At 40.4% G+C, this 20769-nt stretch overlaps 3 protein-coding genes across 5 annotated transcripts in view; 2 read left to right on the top strand and 1 right to left on the bottom strand.

Moving 5' to 3' along the window:
• Positions 1–6689, top strand: part of scaper (S-phase cyclin A-associated protein in the ER) — a 62983-nt gene extending 56294 nt beyond the window's left edge. For all 3 annotated transcript variants that reach the window (XM_068313927.1, XM_068313925.1, XM_068313926.1), the window contains 3 exons: positions 4095–4286; positions 4942–4987; positions 5967–6689. In XM_068313927.1, coding sequence (XP_068170028.1) covers positions 4095–4286; positions 4942–4987; positions 5967–6061 — 333 coding nt within the window. In that variant the 3' untranslated portion in view covers positions 6062–6689. The remainder of the gene's footprint in view (positions 1–4094; positions 4287–4941; positions 4988–5966) is intronic.
• A 1340-nt stretch (positions 6690–8029) lies between these two features.
• On the bottom strand, positions 8030–12045 carry isl2a (ISL LIM homeobox 2a). The gene is made up of 6 exons (XM_068313687.1): positions 11865–12045; positions 11255–11444; positions 10690–10949; positions 9956–10245; positions 9167–9334; positions 8030–8620 (listed from the first exon to the last, which is right to left on the bottom strand). Exons 1-6 carry the CDS (start codon positions 11920–11922, stop codon positions 8504–8506), a joined length of 1083 nt encoding a protein of 360 aa, XP_068169788.1. The 5' UTR covers positions 11923–12045; the 3' UTR covers positions 8030–8503.
• Positions 12046–14657: 2612 nt separating this feature from the next.
• On the top strand, positions 14658–20741 carry etfa (electron transfer flavoprotein subunit alpha). The gene is made up of 12 exons (XM_068314049.1): positions 14658–14782; positions 15490–15639; positions 15735–15816; positions 16431–16513; positions 16687–16786; positions 17096–17206; positions 17317–17418; positions 17658–17726; positions 17826–17908; positions 18893–18958; positions 19332–19412; positions 20350–20741. Exons 1-12 carry the CDS (start codon positions 14744–14746, stop codon positions 20383–20385), a joined length of 1002 nt encoding a protein of 333 aa, XP_068170150.1. The 5' UTR covers positions 14658–14743; the 3' UTR covers positions 20386–20741.
• The last annotated feature ends 28 nt before the right edge of the window (positions 20742–20769 follow it).

Below are 20769 nucleotides of genomic sequence, written 5' to 3'. Positions count from 1 at the left end.
CTGCTCATAAAACAGCAGAACTTTGAAGAAGCACTAGACGGAGTGACGTATTCCCTCTGCTATGGGGGGGGGATGAATAATTCACCTTGTCCCACAAAAAGCCATTGGTAGAGTGACATATGTATGGTTGTGTGTTTCTCAAGTGCGCCTCTGCTCATGGGGGCCACTGAGCCGTGCAGCCATATGTTTCTTTCTTTGTCCGGGGCGTCCTTAGAGACCTTTTTGACAAAGAGTTTTAAAAAAGCAGAACAAATGACACCTATTTTGTAACTGACAACTGTGCTTCCTGTTCTCCTTTTTAAATAGCGTGATTCATTTGTGAATCATCCGTGGTGATGATCTGTCGAATCCTTGAGCTGCTGGGATAGTGATTTTAAACTGTTGACATCTTAACCCGCCTGATTCCTGCTTGTTTTTAAAGACACAAAAGCAATTTGAGAGTGTGGAAATCTTAAGAAAACACAGCTCTTTTTTTTTTTTCTTCCTATATGTGGAAAAATAGCCCCACACACGCAAAGCAGAATGAGCTCCCCCCCCCAAAAAAAAAACTTGCACATACTGTTACCCCCGTCAGACACATGTCCACCAAGATAAGGGTGTAATTTCAGCGAGTGTATGGATGTTTTGTGAATGTAACCGGATCGATTTCCCTTCACTTGCTCTTGAGATTACCTGACTCCTCTGTGCTTAAATTTCCTAATCTGTATTCTTTTTCTTTTTTTTTGTACCAGTAATATCACATGAGCTGCGTTTTTTTAAAAAAAAATTTTTAAGCTGAACACCTCACACATCCCCAAAGCTCAGCCTTATCTCCTAGGTCATCCCTCTTCTTCCCATTCTCTACGAGGGCGTTTCCTCTGCCCTGAAGGCCCAGGCTGAGATTTAGGCCTGTAATTCCTGTTAACCTGATGTTGAAATGCTCTCTTCAGCAGTCCATTACTGCCAAGACAACCAAGCCCTTGCTGCCTACAGGGCATGTGTAGCTCATGCAGACCATAGGGAGCCAGCATTGGGGAATGCACTCTCTGTATCACCCAGCAGAGTAAACAGAGGCAGAGAAACACAGACAGACACACTCCTCACAGACTGACACCAGAGGACTTTATTGTTTGCTCCGTAGGTGATTTACACTCTGCTTCAAGGGTGAAGGCGGGTCAAACTGCCTTTAAGTGATGCTGAGGGCAATTTTAACGAACAAACCTTTCAGTGAGGAGTTTTAGTTTAGTAACACTGTCGGTTTCAGAGCGGAATTATCAGCGAGCAGGATCTTGGATGGAATGACAGCGTCAGCTCCAAGTGATGAATGGTTATTGAGCTTCGCTGTGTAAACACCAAGTTTTCATGGGATTTTAAAGCAACTGGCAGTTGACTTAAAAAGTCAAGTTGGTGGGCCTATGTCAATGTCTGCAACCCCAGCATCCAATTGTCCAAAGGCAATTCATGCAGCTTCCTGTGCTCGTCTCAGTAAGTCATCGTAAATGTTGTAAAGAACTTTTGAACAGATATCTGGGTAACTTTGGTGTCTGCCCTCTTATCAGCGAGACAGTTCCACTCCGCTGGATCTGGTTTGTTTTGTGGATTCTAGTGTCAGATATATGGCCCTGCTCTGACGCTGTAATTCCTCCGGAGGTGTTCAGTCTGTCTAGACGCGATGAGGAATTGATTCAAAATTACTTATTTTGTTCTGAGTACAGTATTTTCCGTACTATAAGGCGCACCTTCAGTGAATGGCCTATTTTAATACCCTTTTCATATATAAGATGAACTGGATTATAAGGCGCACTGTCGGTTTTTTGAGAAAATTCAAGGTTTTTAGGTGTGCTTTATAGTGCGGAAAATACTGTAATTCATGTTTCTGCATCAGTGCTGCTTTTGTATCCAGTACGGTTATGCTGCCTGAGTTTTAATCCTCACCGCATGCATCATGACTGTCTTGTCCTCCCCCTCTGTTCTGAAATCTTCCTTTTTATTCAGGGTCTCGCTTCCACTCATGGTTTTTCCTGGGGTCTTGTTTGTGTTTCAGAACATTAACTTTACACACTCTTTGTTGTCATTGTGGACTGTGAGGAAGTTATGTAATGGAAGCGTCATAAAACCCAGCACTGTTTGAAAATGCCAGGCCTCTGAACTTAAGAAATAGCAGAACAGCCAAGACACTTGAGTTTAGAGGGGTCCGGGGGGGGGGGGGGCAGATGCATGGGCTCACATGCTTGTTGTTAGTTTAACGATGTCAGGCTTTGAGCTGCAGATACTTCAGGTGAGCTGGAAGAAGTAGCGCTATGGCAGGCTCTGGTGTTGCTCTTCACCTGGCAGAGGCATGGAAAGTTGGCGGTGGGCTCTGTTTCTTTGTTAGCTCCAGACTCTGGCTGCCACCAAGCTTTGTTTTATGTCTTTCTGCATCAGGCACTTGAGGGTGGACAATTTGTTTAGGCAGCTGAAGATGGAACTGCACATAGTGGAGGATTATGAGATTGCTGGGTGATTTGTGGGTTGGATCTCCGCAGGCCCCCGGCTCAAACATCCAATGCTTTGTGTAGTGTTACATTGTGACGCCTGAACTGTGACTTAAAACATGAGGATTAGAACATATCAGGAGATGATCTTGCATTTTTTGCAGAATAGAGGTTTTGGCTTTGCGGTGATCACAGCTGCATAAGTTTAAAACCAGTTTCTCAGTGTTGCAACGTGAGATAATTAGGATGATTTAGGATTTAGTGGAAAGTGGCACAAAAACAAATACTAAAACTTCTTGTACTGAATTAAAGCAGCTCATCTTTTGCCGTTTCCCTTCCTTTGTTGCATAATGGTGTCCAATCCAAATTCCTTTGTGAAAACCCAGGAACTTTTTTTCTCTTTCTAATCTATTATAAACCTTTTTTTTTTTTATTCGCTACTGCAGTCAGTTAAAAACACACACATGCAGAAGTGATGAATGCTTTTTGTTTCAAAAATTAACACTCGCGTTTTTGGATTGATAAATTCAGAGCTCTTGAGATTTTGAAGTATTTGTAATGCATTAAAGTTCCGATTTGTTTGACAAGTCCATACGGGTTCTTTAAACAAGCATAGGTAGGAAATGACAACTGTTCTGTGTCCCTTTGAACGCCGCTGTAGAGGGCAGCTCTGAGAAGCTTCACCTTGAACTGATAAAAGCAGTGAATTATCGCTTTGTTTATCCTGTTGCTCTAACTTGGAGTGCTTTTATCAAAGGAGAAGCCAATGGAAGAGTCTTAGAGAGTGTATTTTTAAAATCTTGTAAATCTCTTAAATTTATGTCACAGTGACTTGGGGACCTCACGTCTCCCTTCTGGTTTCCATTGGCATTGAGCCCCCTGGTCCTGCAGTGTTTTTTTCTTTCCAGCCAGTATTTAGCATGCTGACCTCGTGGCTTTCAGAGGGGGGTGCTGGATGGTCTCCCCAGACTCAGGGGAGATGACCAGAGCATTAGGCCCTGGACCCCTTACTTTGCAGCAGGTCCCCTGTTTAATCAAACAAGGCTGAGAGTGATTTGGTTGTAATACTGGGGCCCCGGATGTGATTGTGTTTGATTGAAGGGCTGTGACGGGGGGAGCAGGATGTAGGTGGGGTGAAAATACCATTAATGTTATTGCTCATTTCTTAATGCAGGGGTGGCCACACCATCGGTGGAGGTATGCTCGCCCTGCCTTTCACCCGCCACCCCACCCCTTCTTACCCTCGCTGCACTGTGAATGCCCTCTCAACCTGAGTTTCACTCCTGCGGGGGGGGGGGGCGGTAACAAACATCTTCACTGTGCTGAAGCGTTGCTCAAGTCAAAACTTCAAAGTTGAACCGTTGATAATGTCATCAGGTGAAATTTCCTTGTTATGATCTGCTATTACTTTTGGCAGAAAGGAAGAACAAAACATCCCATCATTATGTTTTATAGCCTATAATTGCATGGTGGGAGGCTGTTCCCCACAGGTCTCCTCCTAATGGCTGTTTGCGTGTTGTTTTAGTGGCAGATTTACATATGGGAGGGGCGCGGAGCAGTGATTTACAGCCAGCAGTGCCACTGAGTGGCCGCCTTACCGGCTGCGTGACTGACTGGACTTGCTCCCTGTGTGTGTTCCAGGTGATAGTGCAGTCTGGCCGCCAGCCCAGCGTACTGCAGAAACTGTGTCAGCTGCCCTTCCAGTACTTCAGCAACCCACGCCTCATCAGAGTCCTCTTCCCCTCCCTCATTTCAGCGTGCTACAACAACTCCCAAAACAAGGTCATCCTGCAGCAGGAGATGAGCTGTGTGATGCTTGCTACATTCATTCAGGTACGCATGGGGATGATATGGTGTACCCAAGCCAAGCAAAGCTGTTAGTAGTGCAGCAGAAAATTCAGAAAATAGAAGAAAAAGATACAAAAAGAACTCCTGATTCAATAATTGTTTGTCTCAAAATAAAATATTCAAACAAAACAGATATGTGTTGTTCAACAGTCACTCAGCTGGCCCTGTTGAAACTGTAACAGGAGGGTGTCTAGAAGATGAATGGCTTCCTTCTTTAGTGGATTTACCTGCCACTGGTTCCACTCCCAGTAAACAGCCTGTCTCCTTCATCTTCCTCTTGACAATCGACCCCTCATCACTCTGCAACCACCACTGTTTAGACACCATTCAAACGGAGACAAGCTATTGTCATTTCTTTCAAACAAAGCAATAATGCATGGCGTGTTGACCCGCTGCCCTGATTGTTGAGTTAAGCTGGAGAACATTCCTCAAGAGTGAAACAGTTTGATCCATCAACAACTCACCTGTTCCACTGGAAACATTAGTTTGATCAGTAGATTACACAGAGCTGCAGCTTTGAATTAAATAGAAGCTTTTTTTTTTACTAGAAGTTTGAATTAATCTTTGATTATGTAACACAGTATCACCAGCATTTGCAATATGCTGTTAAAACTCTCATTGTCCTTGTTAATTCTACCAGGATTGTGCTGCCAAAGAGGATTCAGTCAACAAAACAAAGCAAGGGGGTAAGTTATTCTGATACTTTTATCAACTAATATAATATAATTGATTGCATTGATTTTTATGTATTTTTAATAAATCAATCAATCAATCAACTATTATTGATATAGCGCTTAATCACATCTGAAGACATTTCAAAGCGCTTTACAGATAGAAAGCCAACAATGCCCTCCAGAGCAAGCATAAGCGACGGTGGTGGGGAAAAACTCCCTCATTGAGGAAGAAACTCCGGGCAGGACCCAGACTCAGGAAGGCGGTCATCCGCCTTGACCTGTTGGTTGGGAAATAGAAATGCACTGGGGAAAGAGATAGGTCAAGTAAAAGAGAAGGAGAGAGAGGGAGAGTGGCAGATAGGCCAGTTTGAGTTTAATGTCCATATAATGAGCTGTCGCTGAAATGGGGGCGGGATTTCCAGGCCTTTTGGTATCCTGTCTTCTATCCACGTTCTCCACCTGTGGAAGAGTCACAAAGACAGCGGCAGTATCGTGCAGACAGAGAGTGTGATTTGACAGTAGTAGTAATAAATTCTAGGGGTAGTAATAAATTCTAGGAGCATAGAAAGATAAAGAAAGCGAAGGAGAAGTGACAGAAGCTCCAAAGTATCTCCCTTTAATGGGAGAGATGGAGAAAAATACCCTCAGCAGCCTAGGACTATAGCAGCATATCTAGTGGTTTGTGTGTTATTTCAATTGTAGGCTCTATCAAAGAGGAGGGTTTTTAGTCTACTCTTAAATAACCTAAGGGTGTCTGCACCTGTATATGTATTTCCTTTTTTATTTTTCATTGTTCAAATAAGTGATGAATGATTTTTTTTTAATTTATTACTCGGATTTATTAGTTGATTCCAGTATTAATAATGCCTTTGACTATTGAAACTATAGTACGTATCAAGTTTTATTAAAGTTATATTTTTGTTGCATATTCAAAAACATTATTGTATTTCTGATAATCACCAGTTTAATGATGTTTTCTGTTTGTGCAAAGATTCCCATGTGCTGGATCACTGTGAGTTATCAAACCGTTTTCCAAGAGATCAGTGGGACTTGGCGCTGAAGTTTTTTCTCAAAAAAGAAGAGTGATGAAGTTGCACGCCATCATCAAAGCGGATAAGCACAGTACAAACACAAGGAAAGAGACTGATATGAAACGTTGTTCTGCTTTTTTCCTGACTAAAAGTCTGAATGTGTTCCTTTAACGTTGTCAGATATAAAGTTTGGCTTCCACTGTGTCTGTGCATTTGGTTTGATTTCTTTGAAATCATATTTATGGGGATTTTGCACATGATTTGTTTGTAGTTCTAACAGATGCACAACTATTCCATATTATTTCTTTGTTTCTGTTATTGATAGAAATGATTCCACACTGACGTTCGATACCTGAAGAATGAACTGCCAAACATTTTCATCAATACTGTCTGTGTTAATTTATTATATTTTCTCTATGTTGAATGTGAATGTTCAGATTGACATCTTAAGGGTTTACACAATCCCAGATACAAGATGAACTGTACTGATTGAGTTTTATTTTTTAATGTAAATCCTTTTTCTTTGTTAAGATGCATCTGTGAAGAAAAGTAATGCATTGTGTGATGTTTCTTTATTACACAAAACACTACAAAATAATGGGTGTGTTCCTATGTTGTTTGGCTCTAGTGACTCTTGTTTTTCTGTCCATCAAACTTTCACAAATTCTAATAAAGATGTATTAATTTTGTTTTATTTCACATACGAGTGCAATTTGTTGAAATGAGACTATTTCTGATCCATTAAGATATCGAAGCTGGTTTTCATAAGGTTATGATGTTTAAAAAAAAGATTGTTGGTTAAAAAAATTTAGAAAAAGAATCTTACTCTCCAGCACAAGTGCCTCAAGGTGGTTACCCTTCATGATTATTGATGCATACTGTATTTGAAATATTTTGATACGGTTAAATGTTGCCCATATTCCAAATCCATTTTCTGCACAGGACAATAAACTTGGTGGGGGATGCCAAAGACTAAATTTACCAAACCACTCATTACATTGGAGCGTTTCATCCAGTTTACACACATTTTTGTTGGAACCCAGTTGATGATGCACTCTTTGGCTCCCCAAAATTGCCGCTGGAATTAGCATATATAGTGTGCAGATTTTAAAATATGTCAAGTATTTTTCTTGAATATTCTCATCTCAAATATATTTTGTTAGTCTCACAGAATGAGGAGAGCACTGGGCTTAAGGAGCCGTTGTTCTTCAGACAGGATTTTAAATCTCTCTGACTCCCATGTCACTGATAAAAACCGATCCTCCCCAACAAATTGTTGAGGTGTAGTGTGTCAGTCCGGGCTTGACCTGCATGATCTCCTGTCCAGCGGCTATTTGCCGTTCAAGATTCCTACTGGAATGAAAATAAACTAAAGACACGCCAGGATGCGTCCGCAGGCTGGGAGTCCCCTCAGCGCTGCGCGTTTTGTTTTGGGTCCATTCAGTGTATCCTTTACAGGTGATGCCAGATGAAGATAAGCGGCCGCCGCTGTCTGTCCTCTGTCTAGACTTGTAACCGTGTGTCTCAGGTTGGTATGGCACTGTGACATTTCTCTAAATAAAGCTTTTAAAAATCTTTATCGCTCACAAAACCGGCCCTGTGCAAAAACCTCCCTAGTTTATTTGGAGGCCACAATTAAAAAATGTTTTTAAAAAAAACCAGAAGCTGATTGAAGAGGCCTCGGCCTTTTTTGCTTATTTGATCCAATAACCCGTGACGCGCGGAACAAAAGGTTAATATGTCCTCAGCCATCAGTTACTGATCCGTGTGGCTCAGAAACGGAGTAGACCCAGCTTAAAGAAAGGTTTCCATTCTTTTATCTCAAGGTTTTGTGAAGAGAAGCTTGCAAAAAACTAAACATTTCTACCATTTTTAATTCCATCATCCGATTGCTCCACGCGTGTCCCTTGTGTTAGTCTGTATATATATTTTATAACATTAATAATCTCATGTTGCATGGGACAAATAAATTGTATATGCACTGATCAGTTAGATCTATATTGTTTTATTGATAAGATCGACTATGTCCGCATAATAAATAACAATAACTTATTTTGTGGAGGGAAAAACGCAAACAATGCGCATATCATTTGTTTCATTTACAAGAGTCGATACTGAAACTTATAAATCATGCAAGTATATCTACACAGATCGAATTATGGCTTTCCCTGTTTACAGCCTATTTGTAAGCATTAACTTAGATTCGTCCAATGTCGTACAGGCTCACGTGTTGGAGTCCCGAGGTTTGATGGCCAGTTCAGGTGTTGCGGTCGAAGCCCAGAATGTCTCTCAAAAGTCGAAGTGTCCTTGAGTAAGACAGTGAGCTAAAATACCTAAACGCCAGTAAAAATCCAATCACGTGAATGTATCCTCCATAATCCATCCTGGTCCGATATTGTTGGTTTTTAATTTATTAAATGTCTCATAGGTTTCCACGCGTCTCTGGAGATGACGACGCGGGAGCGCGCATGGGCTCCCGGCTGACCTCTCGGCCCCTTCACGTGTCGATGGGACTCGGCACCATGCTGTTCGGTGTGTCCGGTAACTGAGACGACAGGGAGGTCACGTCACTGCCAGAGGAGTTGCCCAGGGAGCCCGATTCAGAGAAAGACACCTGTGGGAGGACGCAGAAGGAGTCAGGATCAACCAAAATGACTCTGGTGATTTACTAACCGGTTTGTTTGTCCACGCCGGTGACAACAGGAATGTCAGCGCGGGAATGGGCGCGAAACGTGACGCAATATCAGAGGAGAGTCCGACACGAATGTGGAAATTATAGGTGAATTGGTTTTTGTCCAATATGAATAAATGCTGGTGACAGTCAGGTGCGTCGTCAGCTTCTCATTTTAAAAAATATCGTTATTATTTAAATCATGATGTCTTCGTGATTACTCTATGATTATAACTGGAACAATTATTATATTTTTTAAACTAAATCTATCATCATCATCATCATCATCATCATCATCCTCATCATCATCATCATCATCATCGCTGTCAGAAAACTAATGTCTTGATTACGTAATCAGCATTCTCAGTGTATGTATCGGAATTATTCCTTATTAGAATTTAAACTTTATTTTTCTGTACTGTTGGCTTTACCTCCCAGAAGGCTTTAATTCAGTTTTTTTTTAATAGATCTTATTTATTGTAATCTTACCAGCTGTTGGAAGGCGGGCTGGTCCAGGTCGCTCTGCAGGGCGAAGTCGCTGAGGGTTTTCCACGGGGGTTGGTAGGTTTGCACCTCCACAGGATTCCCCTGCACCGTGTTGTCGTGTCGGATCGGACTGCCGGCCACCAGAGCTGTGCCAGTCAGCCCCTGCAGATTCTACAGTAAAGAAGAAATCACTTGAACGACAGGCAGGGATAAAGGATGGACAGATACACTGAAATTAAGACATTTAAGTTATCAATAGAAACCAAGCGGCAATTTTGCGCATTAATAACACAAAAATGAGAATTATGCTATACTGTAATGAATTAATCACTGCATTAAAATATATCACACATGTAAGACTATAAAATAGACAAAAATGACTAAATTCTGAAAAGAATAATAATTCAATCCAATAATTAAACTTAATTTAGTTTCTAAACATATCATTCAATTTTCACCAAATGATTTAAAACGAAGAAAAAAAAATTATTCTTTTAAATTAATAAATCATTTAATGGATAAAACAGTTACGAGGCAACTCATATTTTCTACTTTATAACACAGTTATCAGTTGTGTTACTATCGTTTTATATATCAATATAAACACGTTATCTGTCATTGTCGCTATTTAAATACTGTATTTTTTATTTATTTTTTTCCATCAATGATAAGCAAAAGCATCTCACCTGAACCCTGGATGGGTTGATTGTTCCATTTTAAACCAGAGGATTAACTCATAATAACTTTAGTGGAGTATTGGCCTAATAAAAGCACATGTTAACCTGCACTCACAGTTTTGTCGCTGTGCTGCTGCTGTTGGAGCTGCTTCATCATGATCGACCTCTTCTTGTCTTTGCAGCGTTTGTTCTGGAACCAGACGCGGATCACCCTGGGGCTCAGGCCGGTCATCTCCACCAGCTGCTCCTTCATCAGAGCGTCCGGTCGGGGGTTGGCGTTGTAGCAGGTCCGCAGGGTGTGGAGCTGCTTCTCGTTCAGCACCGTCCGGACCCGGGTGGTCTTCTCTGACTGCTTGTGGACGTGGTTTCGGTGATGATGAGGAGGATGACGGACCGACACTGTGTCTAAAAAAGTAAAATTGCATTAAAAAAAAAATTAATTCCCGAAGTAGACAAATAAATGCTATTGCAATATACAAATGAAATTTTTTTTCCCAACTTCAATACATAATAACAACGTCTTGCATTTGATGACAATATTCAACTAGAAAAACACATTTTAGCTACTGGTCACAACACTAATTCAAATAGTGGACCTATATTCACACATATGAAACAATTTCGGTGAAATGTTTTAATAAAAATAATCATTGGCCCCTTTGGTTTTAGAGAGGTTTCATTTCTTAAATTGTTTTTGCAATGTGAAACATGTTTTATAGACAGCATCTTTTTCTTTTTATTCTTCCTCCTAATAATAATAATTTTTTTTTTTAAATTTTGCTTACTTTGATGCTTGTCGACATCATTGTGTGTGAGATTTGGTGCCGTGAAATGGTTTGTGGCCTATACCTGAGATGTGCACCGGTCTGGTATGGAAGCTCCCCGGGCTGAGCGGACTCCCGGCGGAGGCGCGCTCCACCAGCAGGCTGTGATCCGCCCGACACAGCAGCTCGTCGTCCCGCAGAGAGAACTCATCCCCCGGCAGGAGGTGTCGACTGCAAGCGGAGCACCGAAAACACTCCATGTGATACACGTTGTTCCGAGCTCTCATCACCAGGTCGCTGCTGCAGAAGCCCATGTTACACTTGGAACATTTGATGCCAAATAACCTGAAAAGGAGCAGAGAGATGGTTGGTCTCAAAAGCTCTTGAATATAGCTGATGTAGTGTTCATATTTGAGTCTAAAGAAGGTCGAAAAGATGCACGATTATGAGATAAATACAGAAATTACAATTTTGATTCACTCAGCTGTTCACTGCAGACAAGCGCATTTTCAACACATAACATTTCAAATGAACAGAACTGTGGGGAAATTGTTTCATTTATTATTTCCCTCTTTCACATATTTTCTGCAGTCCAGCTCATGGCCTCTAAAATTTAGAAATGTACCCTGAAAACTCAATGGAACCCCTACCTTGCATAATCTCTTTTACAGTAAGTCTTGCCGTCTCGGACAAAGCAAGTGCAGGTCTCGTCCAGGTACTGGCTGCATTCAGCACATTTGAGGCAGGCTGCATGCCACTCCAGGTCCGGGGAGACTTTCAGGATGTACTGGTCGTGAATCTGACTTCCACAGCCCACACACATTGCGATTCCAGACTTCTCTGTGTGAGGGGGGGTGTATTAATGTAACACTGTGTGCTCTGTTAATCCGCATAACACCCATGTCAAAACCCCATCACCCCTTCACCTTAAGACAGGCCTATACGTATCACAACAAACATACAGGTCCATTATTATAATCAGGCGACAGGGGTTAAAATATCACCACCTAACCCATGTGGAACTTGAAATGTATGATCACCATAACTTGACTGTAATATTTTTTGTATAAGGAATAATATAGAAGATTATTTATTTGAAAGTCCTTTGCTTAGTCACATTTTTTTGGTTTTAAATTTATAAAACCAACAAAATTAATTGAACAATTTAAGATCAACTTTTAAAAAGCTGCACGCTGGTTAGTATGTCAAAAATATGAATCACAAAATCAAACCTTAGGATTAAAAGTGGAGAAAACTCACTTTTTGAATGATCCCCCATATCATCCAAGAAAGAAGTGTTGAGCAGGATATCCACCATACAGGAGAGGTAGCACGGTACACGCCGACAGGCGGAGGAGAGAAGCCGCAGAGGAGACCGTCCCGCGTCGTCCCTGCTGGATGATTAACTAGTATTCCTCCACCGAGAGGTGGAGAGAAAGCAAAGATCCTCCACCGGTGACGTCTGCAGACCTGGACCTCTATGGGTCCAGGGAGAGGGTGCCATGCAAATCTCCTCCTGGACCCCCCCCCCTCTCTTTCTTTCTCTCTCTCTCTCTCTCGTTGCTTTTATTCCCCCTTCTAACAAAATATGTTGTCCCATGCAGCATGCTGTCTGCAGATCTATTTTTACCAAATGAAAGCTGTTTCAGCTCACAACACAAACAGGGACCATGAGTGACTTCAGATATATATCTTTTGCTCTCGGCATAATATTTCCATCTTGTGTGTTTTTGGTTCATGACACACGTCACTTTATCAAGTTAATAAATGGTAAGTTGTCCTTGTTGATATTTTTCAATAAAAATAATATTTTTGTTTTAATACATTTATTGGAAGTATCAACATTTTAAGTAATAATAAAAGTAATAATAATATATGATTTTATATATTTTTATATATTAATTTTTATTTTCATAAATGCTATGTAAATAGCATAAAAAACAACATCATCATTATCAATAGAAACAAAAAAAATAATAATAAGAGTAAGAGTAAGAATAAAAATAAGAATAAGAATAAGAATAAGAAATAAGAATAAAAATAAGAATAGGAACAGGAACAAGAATTAGAATAAGATTAAGAATAAGAATATGAATAGGAATAAGAATAAGGAAAATGATTGTTAATAGATTTGTTTGTAATTTGTCTGAACAGTAAACCTCATCCTATACTGCATGCAGAGAGCCCTCTACTGGAAGAAATATGAACACGTCTTTCAACGAGAGTCAGTAATAGGTCTGTTCTCTGTTATACCTTATCTAGAATGTGCACCTGAGAAGAGATTGATTTGATTTTTAACATCACGTTTATTCATAAAAATCACATTACAAATAATCACGTTGACACAAAATCCAAAAGAGATTCACGTAAAGAAGATTTTCAACAATACTGTGCGTTTTCTGAACAAAGAAACATCTAACCTTTTAACAATTATCAAACTAAAAAAAAAAAACAGACAAAATTAAGAAAAGAAAACAATTATCCGTTCTCCACAATCATCATGTCTTTTAATTTTTTCTTAAGTTTTTCAATCTATAAAACTCTTGGTCTGTAAAAACTGGTTCACCACTTCTTGTTGTATATATAAAAGCTGACGCTATCCAGAAACATGTTGAGGTCGGGAAATTTCTCTTTCTACGTTTGCTCTTGAACCTTTTGTTTCTTGCAAGAATTTTTTGTATATCTTCTGCGAATCATATTTTCCTGTTACGGCCTCTTTCAGACTGTTGTCATTTTCGTTCTCAAGGCTGCTTGTATCAGGAGGCGTCTCTGGTGTTTCTTTAGCAATTTTCTTCACTTTATTCATTCTTGTCTTAGTGTTTTTCCTCTTAACAGCTATCTTTAATAATTCCTCATCTATCACAATATCATCATCCCCCTCGTCCTTCTCCAGGAGAGACTTTACCCCCCTGGCGGCTGTCTCTCTGGCCCCTTCAGCCTTCACCAAATCACTCTGTCCATCCTTTGTGCTGTTATCCGTGTCCTATTCTGTGGCTCCGGGTTGGTGGCCGGCAACTGTTTAACCATCCTGGCGGCTGTCTCTCCGTCCCCTTCAGCCTCCATGTTATTCTGTGGCTTCAGGTTGATGGCCGGAGACGGTTTAACCTTTGCGCTGTCACCTGTGACCCCTGGGTTGATGTCCTGTGTTTCCGCGTGGGGTGGAGTAGGAAACTCACAAGGCTGTGATTGTGACATCAGGACCGCACTAGAGAGAGAGAGAGATGGGGATTTTTAATTTGATTTTTTTGGGGCTGTGGTATCAAAGATCCACTAAATTCTTTACAATTAGATCCAAATGACCTCCAGATGAATCGAATTAACTTGTGGAATAAACAATCCGAGAGCTGAAAACATCTACCTGAAAGGGATCTTTGTCCATTCAGTTCTTTCATACAAATTATGGTCGAGAATTTTGATATACACTTGTTGTTAGTTTTGTTTTTCTCTCTTTCTCCCCCACGCAGCGAGAAACAGCTTCGAAAAACACTCAAAAGTTTATAGTATAAACTGGATCAAATCAAATAAATGAGGCCAACAGAACATTTTTTTTTTAATATTGGCTTATCTTAACTGTTTTATTTTATAAGATATTCTACTGGATATTCTAGTGACGTGAGAATAATTTAAAATGAAATGGTATTGTAAATTCAACAAGAAATGTAGCTTTAATCACCGAATAAAACTGAAGAAACTTATTTTCACGTCATTCGTTACATTTTTGGTTACCTGCAAAATTTAACCTATAGAGGAATTTTGTGTGCCAATGCATTATTCGCCAAGTCATTACCACTGCACACAACCAGAGACCCTCAAAGCAGGGGACTAACTAACTAACTAACTAACTAACTAACTAACTAACTAACTAACTAACTAACTAACTAACTAACTAACTAACTAACTAACTAGATAAATAGTTACATAAATAAATACTGAGTCATGTATCTATAACTCATATAGGGTGAACAGATTGTTGTCGTCACCACACGTCACACAGACGTCACACATACGTCACGCAGACGTCACGCAGACGCTCAGCGGTGACTCCCTAATTATCGTTTTTTCTCGCGAGAACTCGCAGATGAACTTTGGCACAGTTCCTTCCTGCGGTGTGACGACGGAGGAGCGACAAGGGTCCAAAGATGAACAGGGCATTAAGTAAAAATAACCTCAAACGTCTGGTAAGAGCATGACGGATATAATAAAACATTATACACAGGTGGTCTGTTAAATACCGAAGACAAACAGCACGTCTGTTAGCATTCGTCTTACCTGTAGCTGCTGTCAGATAGCTGTGTGGTGTAAACATGGAGTCACAGTCGCACTCACTTTATGCTAACGATGCTAGTTTGATCATTGCCTTAAATCAGTATGCATTATCCGTGTTATTTATAATAAAAACTAATCAACGTTACCTTCGAGTTAATGCTAGGGGGTGTTAGCCCAACTAGCCTAGCGGTTACGAAACCACGTAATTTGAGAGAAGTCGTAAAACAAGCGGAGTGTCGTTATTTAACGCGGTAGTTCCTAAATGTTGGTTAACAATTCCATTCCATGTAAACGCGGTTGATAAAACGCAGCTGGTGCTGCTTCCTTCTGTTTGTCAGGCTTCTGGTGAAGGACCTTCATAAGCTGGTGTAGGTCTCCTCCACAGGAGGCCTTTGTCAGCCTGTTTCACTTGTGATGTTTGTGTTGTGTAGGATTTAAACGCTGCGTTTTAGGTCGTTTGCCTTAAAGCCGCCTGTTTGAATGGATGCATTAAAAGACATCCAGGCTTCCATCACACGGATCGAAGTCTTGACTTTCATCACGAAGCGTTTCAGAGACCCCTGCACGTCAGCAGACATGACAGCCCTGTTTCAGAGGTATTGAATCCATTCTCCCACAGACTGGTCTCCTGCAGCGGTTTCAGAGCACCTTGGTGGTTGCAGAGCACAACAATGAAAAGCTCACACCAATCACACTGAACGCCATCACTGCTGCCGGTAAGGTCGGTGGAGAGGTGTCATGTCTCGTTGCTGGAACAAACTGCGCAAAGGTAAGAAACAGTTTTGGATCATGTGGATAAGCAATAATACAGTTTGACTAACGAGGTAGTAATGTGAGAAAAAACATGTTTTTTTGTCTTCTCAGGTTGCAGAGGAAATCAGCAAAGTGCAAGGTGTGAAGAAAGTTCTTGTTGCTCAACATGATTCATACAAGGGTTTCCTGCCAGGTAAGTCACACGAAGGAATATTCATACTAAATACCTAATATCCCTGGTCTCAGAGTGAGTAAGTGCTGATACATGGCTTTGTAATCTATATCAGTTTTTTCAAAAAGTATTTGGATTTTGAAAGTCCCAATTATACCACTACCTGCACAGGAGTTATTATATTGTACTTGTTGCTTAATGTTGTTCATGAGAACTAATTTACTCCAAAACCTTTGAGGATAAACTGGTTAATTTTTGTAGATTTATTGTCTGGTGGTATTTAAAAAATCACTGCCAGAAAATAATTCAATGTTGTATCTGTTTTCAAATGTATGCACATTAGAAACAGGCAGCATGTGTTGGGGAGGGGGTATTTAACTTTAGTGCACAGAGTAAATACATACTGAACGTGCTGTTTTATGAAAGCAGTAGATCACTGCACTGCCCTACATCTTCCCAGCTGGGTAGTGCTGGACTTGTTACTACTGCCAAGGCCACATTGGCAGTAGTAACAGGAAGAAAGATTCACTTTTCATTTGGTTTCCCTGCTCATATGTTGTAATCTGGAGGGAATATACACAGCCTAGCCATACACTAATTTTGAGTCAGCTTTCTGACTCTGTTTTCTTTCATAGAGGAGTTGACTCCACTCATCCTTGAGACACAAAAGCAATTCAATTTTACCCACATTTGTGCTGGTGCCTCTGCCTTTGGAAAGGTAAGTAGTGGACTTTCTTTAAATGCATCTGTCTGCTTAAAATATTCAAACTGAATAAACTATCCAACAGTTCACAAAATATCTTTTCCATCAATTCCTGTTTCTCTTCTTGGTTTTTTTGTCCATTTTGATCAGTGTATGTCTTCCATGGTATTTACTGTTTTGCTCCTCAGAATCTTCTTCCCAGAGTGGCTGCGAAGCTGGATGTTGCTCCAGTGTCGGATATTATTGAGATCAAGACTCCAGACACTTTTGTCAGAACTATTTATGCTGGTGAGTCATTATTTTTTTTTATCACTACCGATTGTTTAATCTTGCCATCTGTCAGGATTGTGTTATAAAGAGTGTCATATGTCTGTCAGGTCATATCCAATCACTATCACGGCTGGGCTTGCACCAGGAGCTAGTATGACTAAGCCACTGTGGCTGCTTGTAAAAGAATTAAGCAAGCCACAAAAACCCACACTCTGTGTCCAAGACAGTGGACAGTGGATGTGCTCAGTTTTTGTGTTAGACTTTTTCTCATGTATTGGGAATTTTCTTCTTAAACACTGTTTATTAATAATATTTTGACTTCTACAGGAAATGCTCTCAGCACCGTCAAATGTAATGAGGCTATCAAGATCTTTACGGTCAGAGGTACGTCCTTTGAAGCTGCTCCAATAGAAGGAGGAAGTGCCGCATCAGAGGAAGGTAAAGGAACTCCCAGATTCATCCACAACCCAAGCAAGATACCTCTAAAATGTATTTATGACAGGATATCTCTATTCAGTATCTTTAATCTGCTACTGTGTTGCCTGCAGTTGCTGGCATTTCACCTGCTGGAGTGTCTGAGTGGTTGGAACAGAATCTGACAAAGAGCGACCGTCCAGAGCTGACCAGTGCGAAGGTGGTGGTGTCAGGAGGTGGGGAATCGTCTCTTCTGCTTTATTATATTCTCACCAAAGTAGTGTCGTCATGTTTTATGAAAAGTCACTTCATGAGTCTTTCTGTCAGATCAACTATAGTTTAAATTGACGTGTTAGTTGTTGGACAATATGTCAATGTCTTATTTTGATGGTTTTGAGGTTTGGGTTTGGACATAACGTTTTTTCATGCTTTGGATTTTTCACTGAGTGGATTAACGGTGTTTTTGTTTTTCTAGGAAGGGGCTTGAAAAGTGGAGACAACTTCAAGCTGCTTTATGACCTTGCTGACAAAATGAATGCTGCAGGTAGAATGAGATTATTTTTTCATATAATTTAATGTTGTACTGCTTAAATCTATCAAGGTACAATAGAAAAAATTATATATTTTAACATTGTTTTTCTAGTTGGTGCTTCCAGAGCCGCAGTGGATGCTGGGTATGTCCCAAATGACATGCAGGTTGGACAGACAGGCAAAATTGTAGCACCGGTAGGTTATTACTTTTCTTAGGTGGTTATGTGGATTTATTTCATTTGTTCTGCCACAGCAGTTGAATTCAGGAGCATGTTTGAACAGGGGGAACAGTCGAGCGTAGCGTCAGTAGCAGAGCAGACAGTTCTGACAAATGCTTGTTGGCCTTCATGCAGCATCGCTGAAATCCAGTATGATCGGGGCGACTGCTCTACCCATTTTAAAAGGGTTAGCTTCCCATTATGTGATTCAGCCGGGTTATCCCAGCTGTGATTTTCCACACATTAGGCCCTGCAAAATGTACTGGATGGCACATTTAGGGGTCTAAATGATTTAGCCCATCCATTAAAGCAGAGCGCAGCGGCTGTGCGGTCAGAGCTTCTAGCCAGGCCAGACTGTCCAAATTGGATTTTCCAAATGTCAGGACAATCTTGTTGAATTTGTTAAGTTAAGTAATTATAATTTAAAAAAAAACTTTTCCTTCCACCCTTCCTATCAAAACTGTTAAGTGTGTTATATGTTATAAAGGATGTGCATTTAAGTTCCTTATGTGTATGAAAGATGATGTATTCAATATGTGATGTAGTTAAGTGTCTTTAAGCAGGTAAACATCTGGATAGAGCATATTATAACTTGGCCAGTGTTTTTTTGTTTTTCTTTTAATTTGGATTTGTATATGAAGCACCTTTTTTTAGTTTTCAGAGCCTCGTAGGGACAGGGTGGTTTTTGTTAGTTCATAATGCAAGAATGGGAACTTGCAGATTCTGCTGTTTTTATCTGCTTTGTCGGCTGTTTTTCAACTTATGACAGAACATTTTGTAAGCTTTTCTAACAGGAGCATAAGGGACAGTTACTCTTGCATGATCTGATAGATTACACGCTCTTGGTCGTTACACCTTCAGTCAGCTCCACTGCAGTGCAGTCCTGAGGTGTATCTTTTCCAGGCTGACTACACTTCAAGTGTACAAGTAAGTAACATATCTGACGATTGTGTGTCCTCAGGAGTTGTACATTGCTGTTGGTATATCTGGAGCCATTCAACACCTGGCTGGAATGAAAGACAGTAAGGTAAAACCACTGGAGCCACTGTATGTTAACAAAGCAGAACCTCCTCATTGGAACCTCTTTGATTTTTCTTGAGTTTGGTCTTGGATATTTGGAGGAATTTATAAAGACAGTTATTTTCCCGGTACAAAGAAAGTAGTTCAAAACTAACAAGACATTATCTGACTACTGCGATGCAGTAACAACCAAACAAGCAGATTCTATGTTGTTCCCATTAAACATCACATTTCTGATTTTTTAATTTTTCTTTTTGAATTCAATGATAATTCTCTCTGCGCATTTGGCGGAGTTGAAGAATTCATGTTTTTTTCTGCGGTTTCTTCATTTACTGTGATCTGTTTGTATGAGCTCTAAAAGTTCTTTCTTTTTAATTCAGACTATTGTTGCTATCAACAAGGACCCAGAGGCTCCCATTTTCCAAGTGGCTGACTATGGTTTGGTTGCTGATCTGTTCAAGGTATGTGTCTGGGAGTGATATTACCTCAGTAACACCTACGCAGTCTTGAATTATGAATCGACCAAGTTCATGAACTTGTGCTAATATTTGGACTTTCCCTGTGTGTTTGATATCTGAGGCCCTGGAGTTGCAGGATGCCTAATGGAAATGTGTAACTGCTGAATTATTAAGTCCTTGAATTAATCAGGGTAGAGTTATTATCAACTTGTTAAGAGAGAAACGCTTCAGCATCTCTGAAGATATGAAAAACAACACGGCCTTCCTGAAAGCATGGCTTCATTTTTGTACTCTCGTCCTACACGCCAGGTCGTTTACACACTCTGTTGCGTTGTTGTATATCGGGCTGCTACTCGGGGTGTAGTGAGCCAAGAGTGTTGGCAGGACTCGTCGTGGGGGTCCATCAGCAGGTCATATTTTCACGTGTGTCCCGTTGGTCATGTTTTATTTAGTCCTTCATCGGTGCACAAGCGGCCCAGGTGTCAGGACCAACTCTGCATACGTGGTTAGTAGTAACAGCTAGTGGCAGTCGAGTTGTGACCCACTGGGTGAGATCACCTTACATGTGATCACTCCTCATGTAGCTGATTAAAATGGATGGGCTTTCTTACTTTTTTGCCAAACGGACAACTGATACCTTGAACAAACTCGGGCATCATCCGATGCCCGAGTTCAGTTGTGTCACTTGAATCGTTTCGTAGTCTCTATCTTTGTGTCTTTCAAACCAAATGACCAAAGTCTTATGGTCTGTTCCTTCTCTGACCAGGTGCCTCATTGTATGGAATAATCTGGGAGGGAAAATGTTATTCTAGGTGATCTCATACCATGTGAATGAAGAATTTAAAGTGGATTTGAACGTCCTCGAAACACCAAAAATTTGCTTTGTTTGGTTTAAGATTTTGGAAAACGATTTAATGTTTCTGCACTGGTATCTCCTTAGGCTGTTCCTGAGATGACTGCAGCACTGGACAAGTGAGAAGAATCAATATCCCAACAAAGTTCCATCACACAGTAAAGAATGCCGAGTGACCCCATGAACACGGAGCGACTGCCTTAATGAACCTCTCAATAAAAGAAAAGGCTTGTTTTTTTAAAATAATTAACAACTAAACTATCAGGGAGTACGAGTGTGCTACCCATGGAATAGGAGTTTTGAAATCTGTAGTTCTACTGTTGTTAATTTCTATTTAATTTTTCTGTAACAGTAAAATAAATCTTTGGCTCTGCCTGCCTGACTCAGACCTCTGATCTTTGTTCATATTCAGAGTGGACTAATCAAGATGCTTTTGGGAAATATTATTAAATTGACAAGCAATAGTTTTCTTATTTTGCCATGAGTTCCCTTTATTTGAATGTGATT

Source organism: Antennarius striatus, chromosome 4 (genome assembly GCF_040054535.1).
Source record: "Antennarius striatus isolate MH-2024 chromosome 4, ASM4005453v1, whole genome shotgun sequence".
Lineage (NCBI taxonomy): Eukaryota > Metazoa > Chordata > Actinopteri > Lophiiformes > Antennariidae > Antennarius > Antennarius striatus.
Note: the sequence above shows the minus strand (reverse complement) of the source record. Positions and strands in the feature narration are given on the sequence as shown.

Bases quoted from the DNA above. Each gene is read 5' to 3' on its own strand.
- etfa (XM_068314049.1), top strand. From the start codon at position 14,744: ATGAACAGGGCATTAAGTAAAAATAACCTCAAACGTCTG. The intron at 16,514-16,686 runs GTAAGTAGTGGA...TTTGCTCCTCAG, and splicing joins GTGCCTCTGCCTTTGGAAAG to AATCTTCTTCCCAGAGTGGC. The intron at 17,909-18,892 runs GTAGGTTATTAC...GTGTGTCCTCAG, and splicing joins CAGGCAAAATTGTAGCACCG to GAGTTGTACATTGCTGTTGG.
- isl2a (XM_068313687.1), bottom strand. From the start codon at position 11,922: ATGGTGGATATCCTGCTCAACACTTCTTTCTTGGATGATATGGGGGAT. The intron at 10,246-10,689 runs GTATAGGCCACA...TTACTTTTTTAG, and splicing joins CAGACCGGTGCACATCTCAG to ACACAGTGTCGGTCCGTCAT. The intron at 8,621-9,166 runs GTAAGATTACAA...GTCCTCCCACAG, and splicing joins AGCCCGCCTTCCAACAGCTG to GTGTCTTTCTCTGAATCGGG.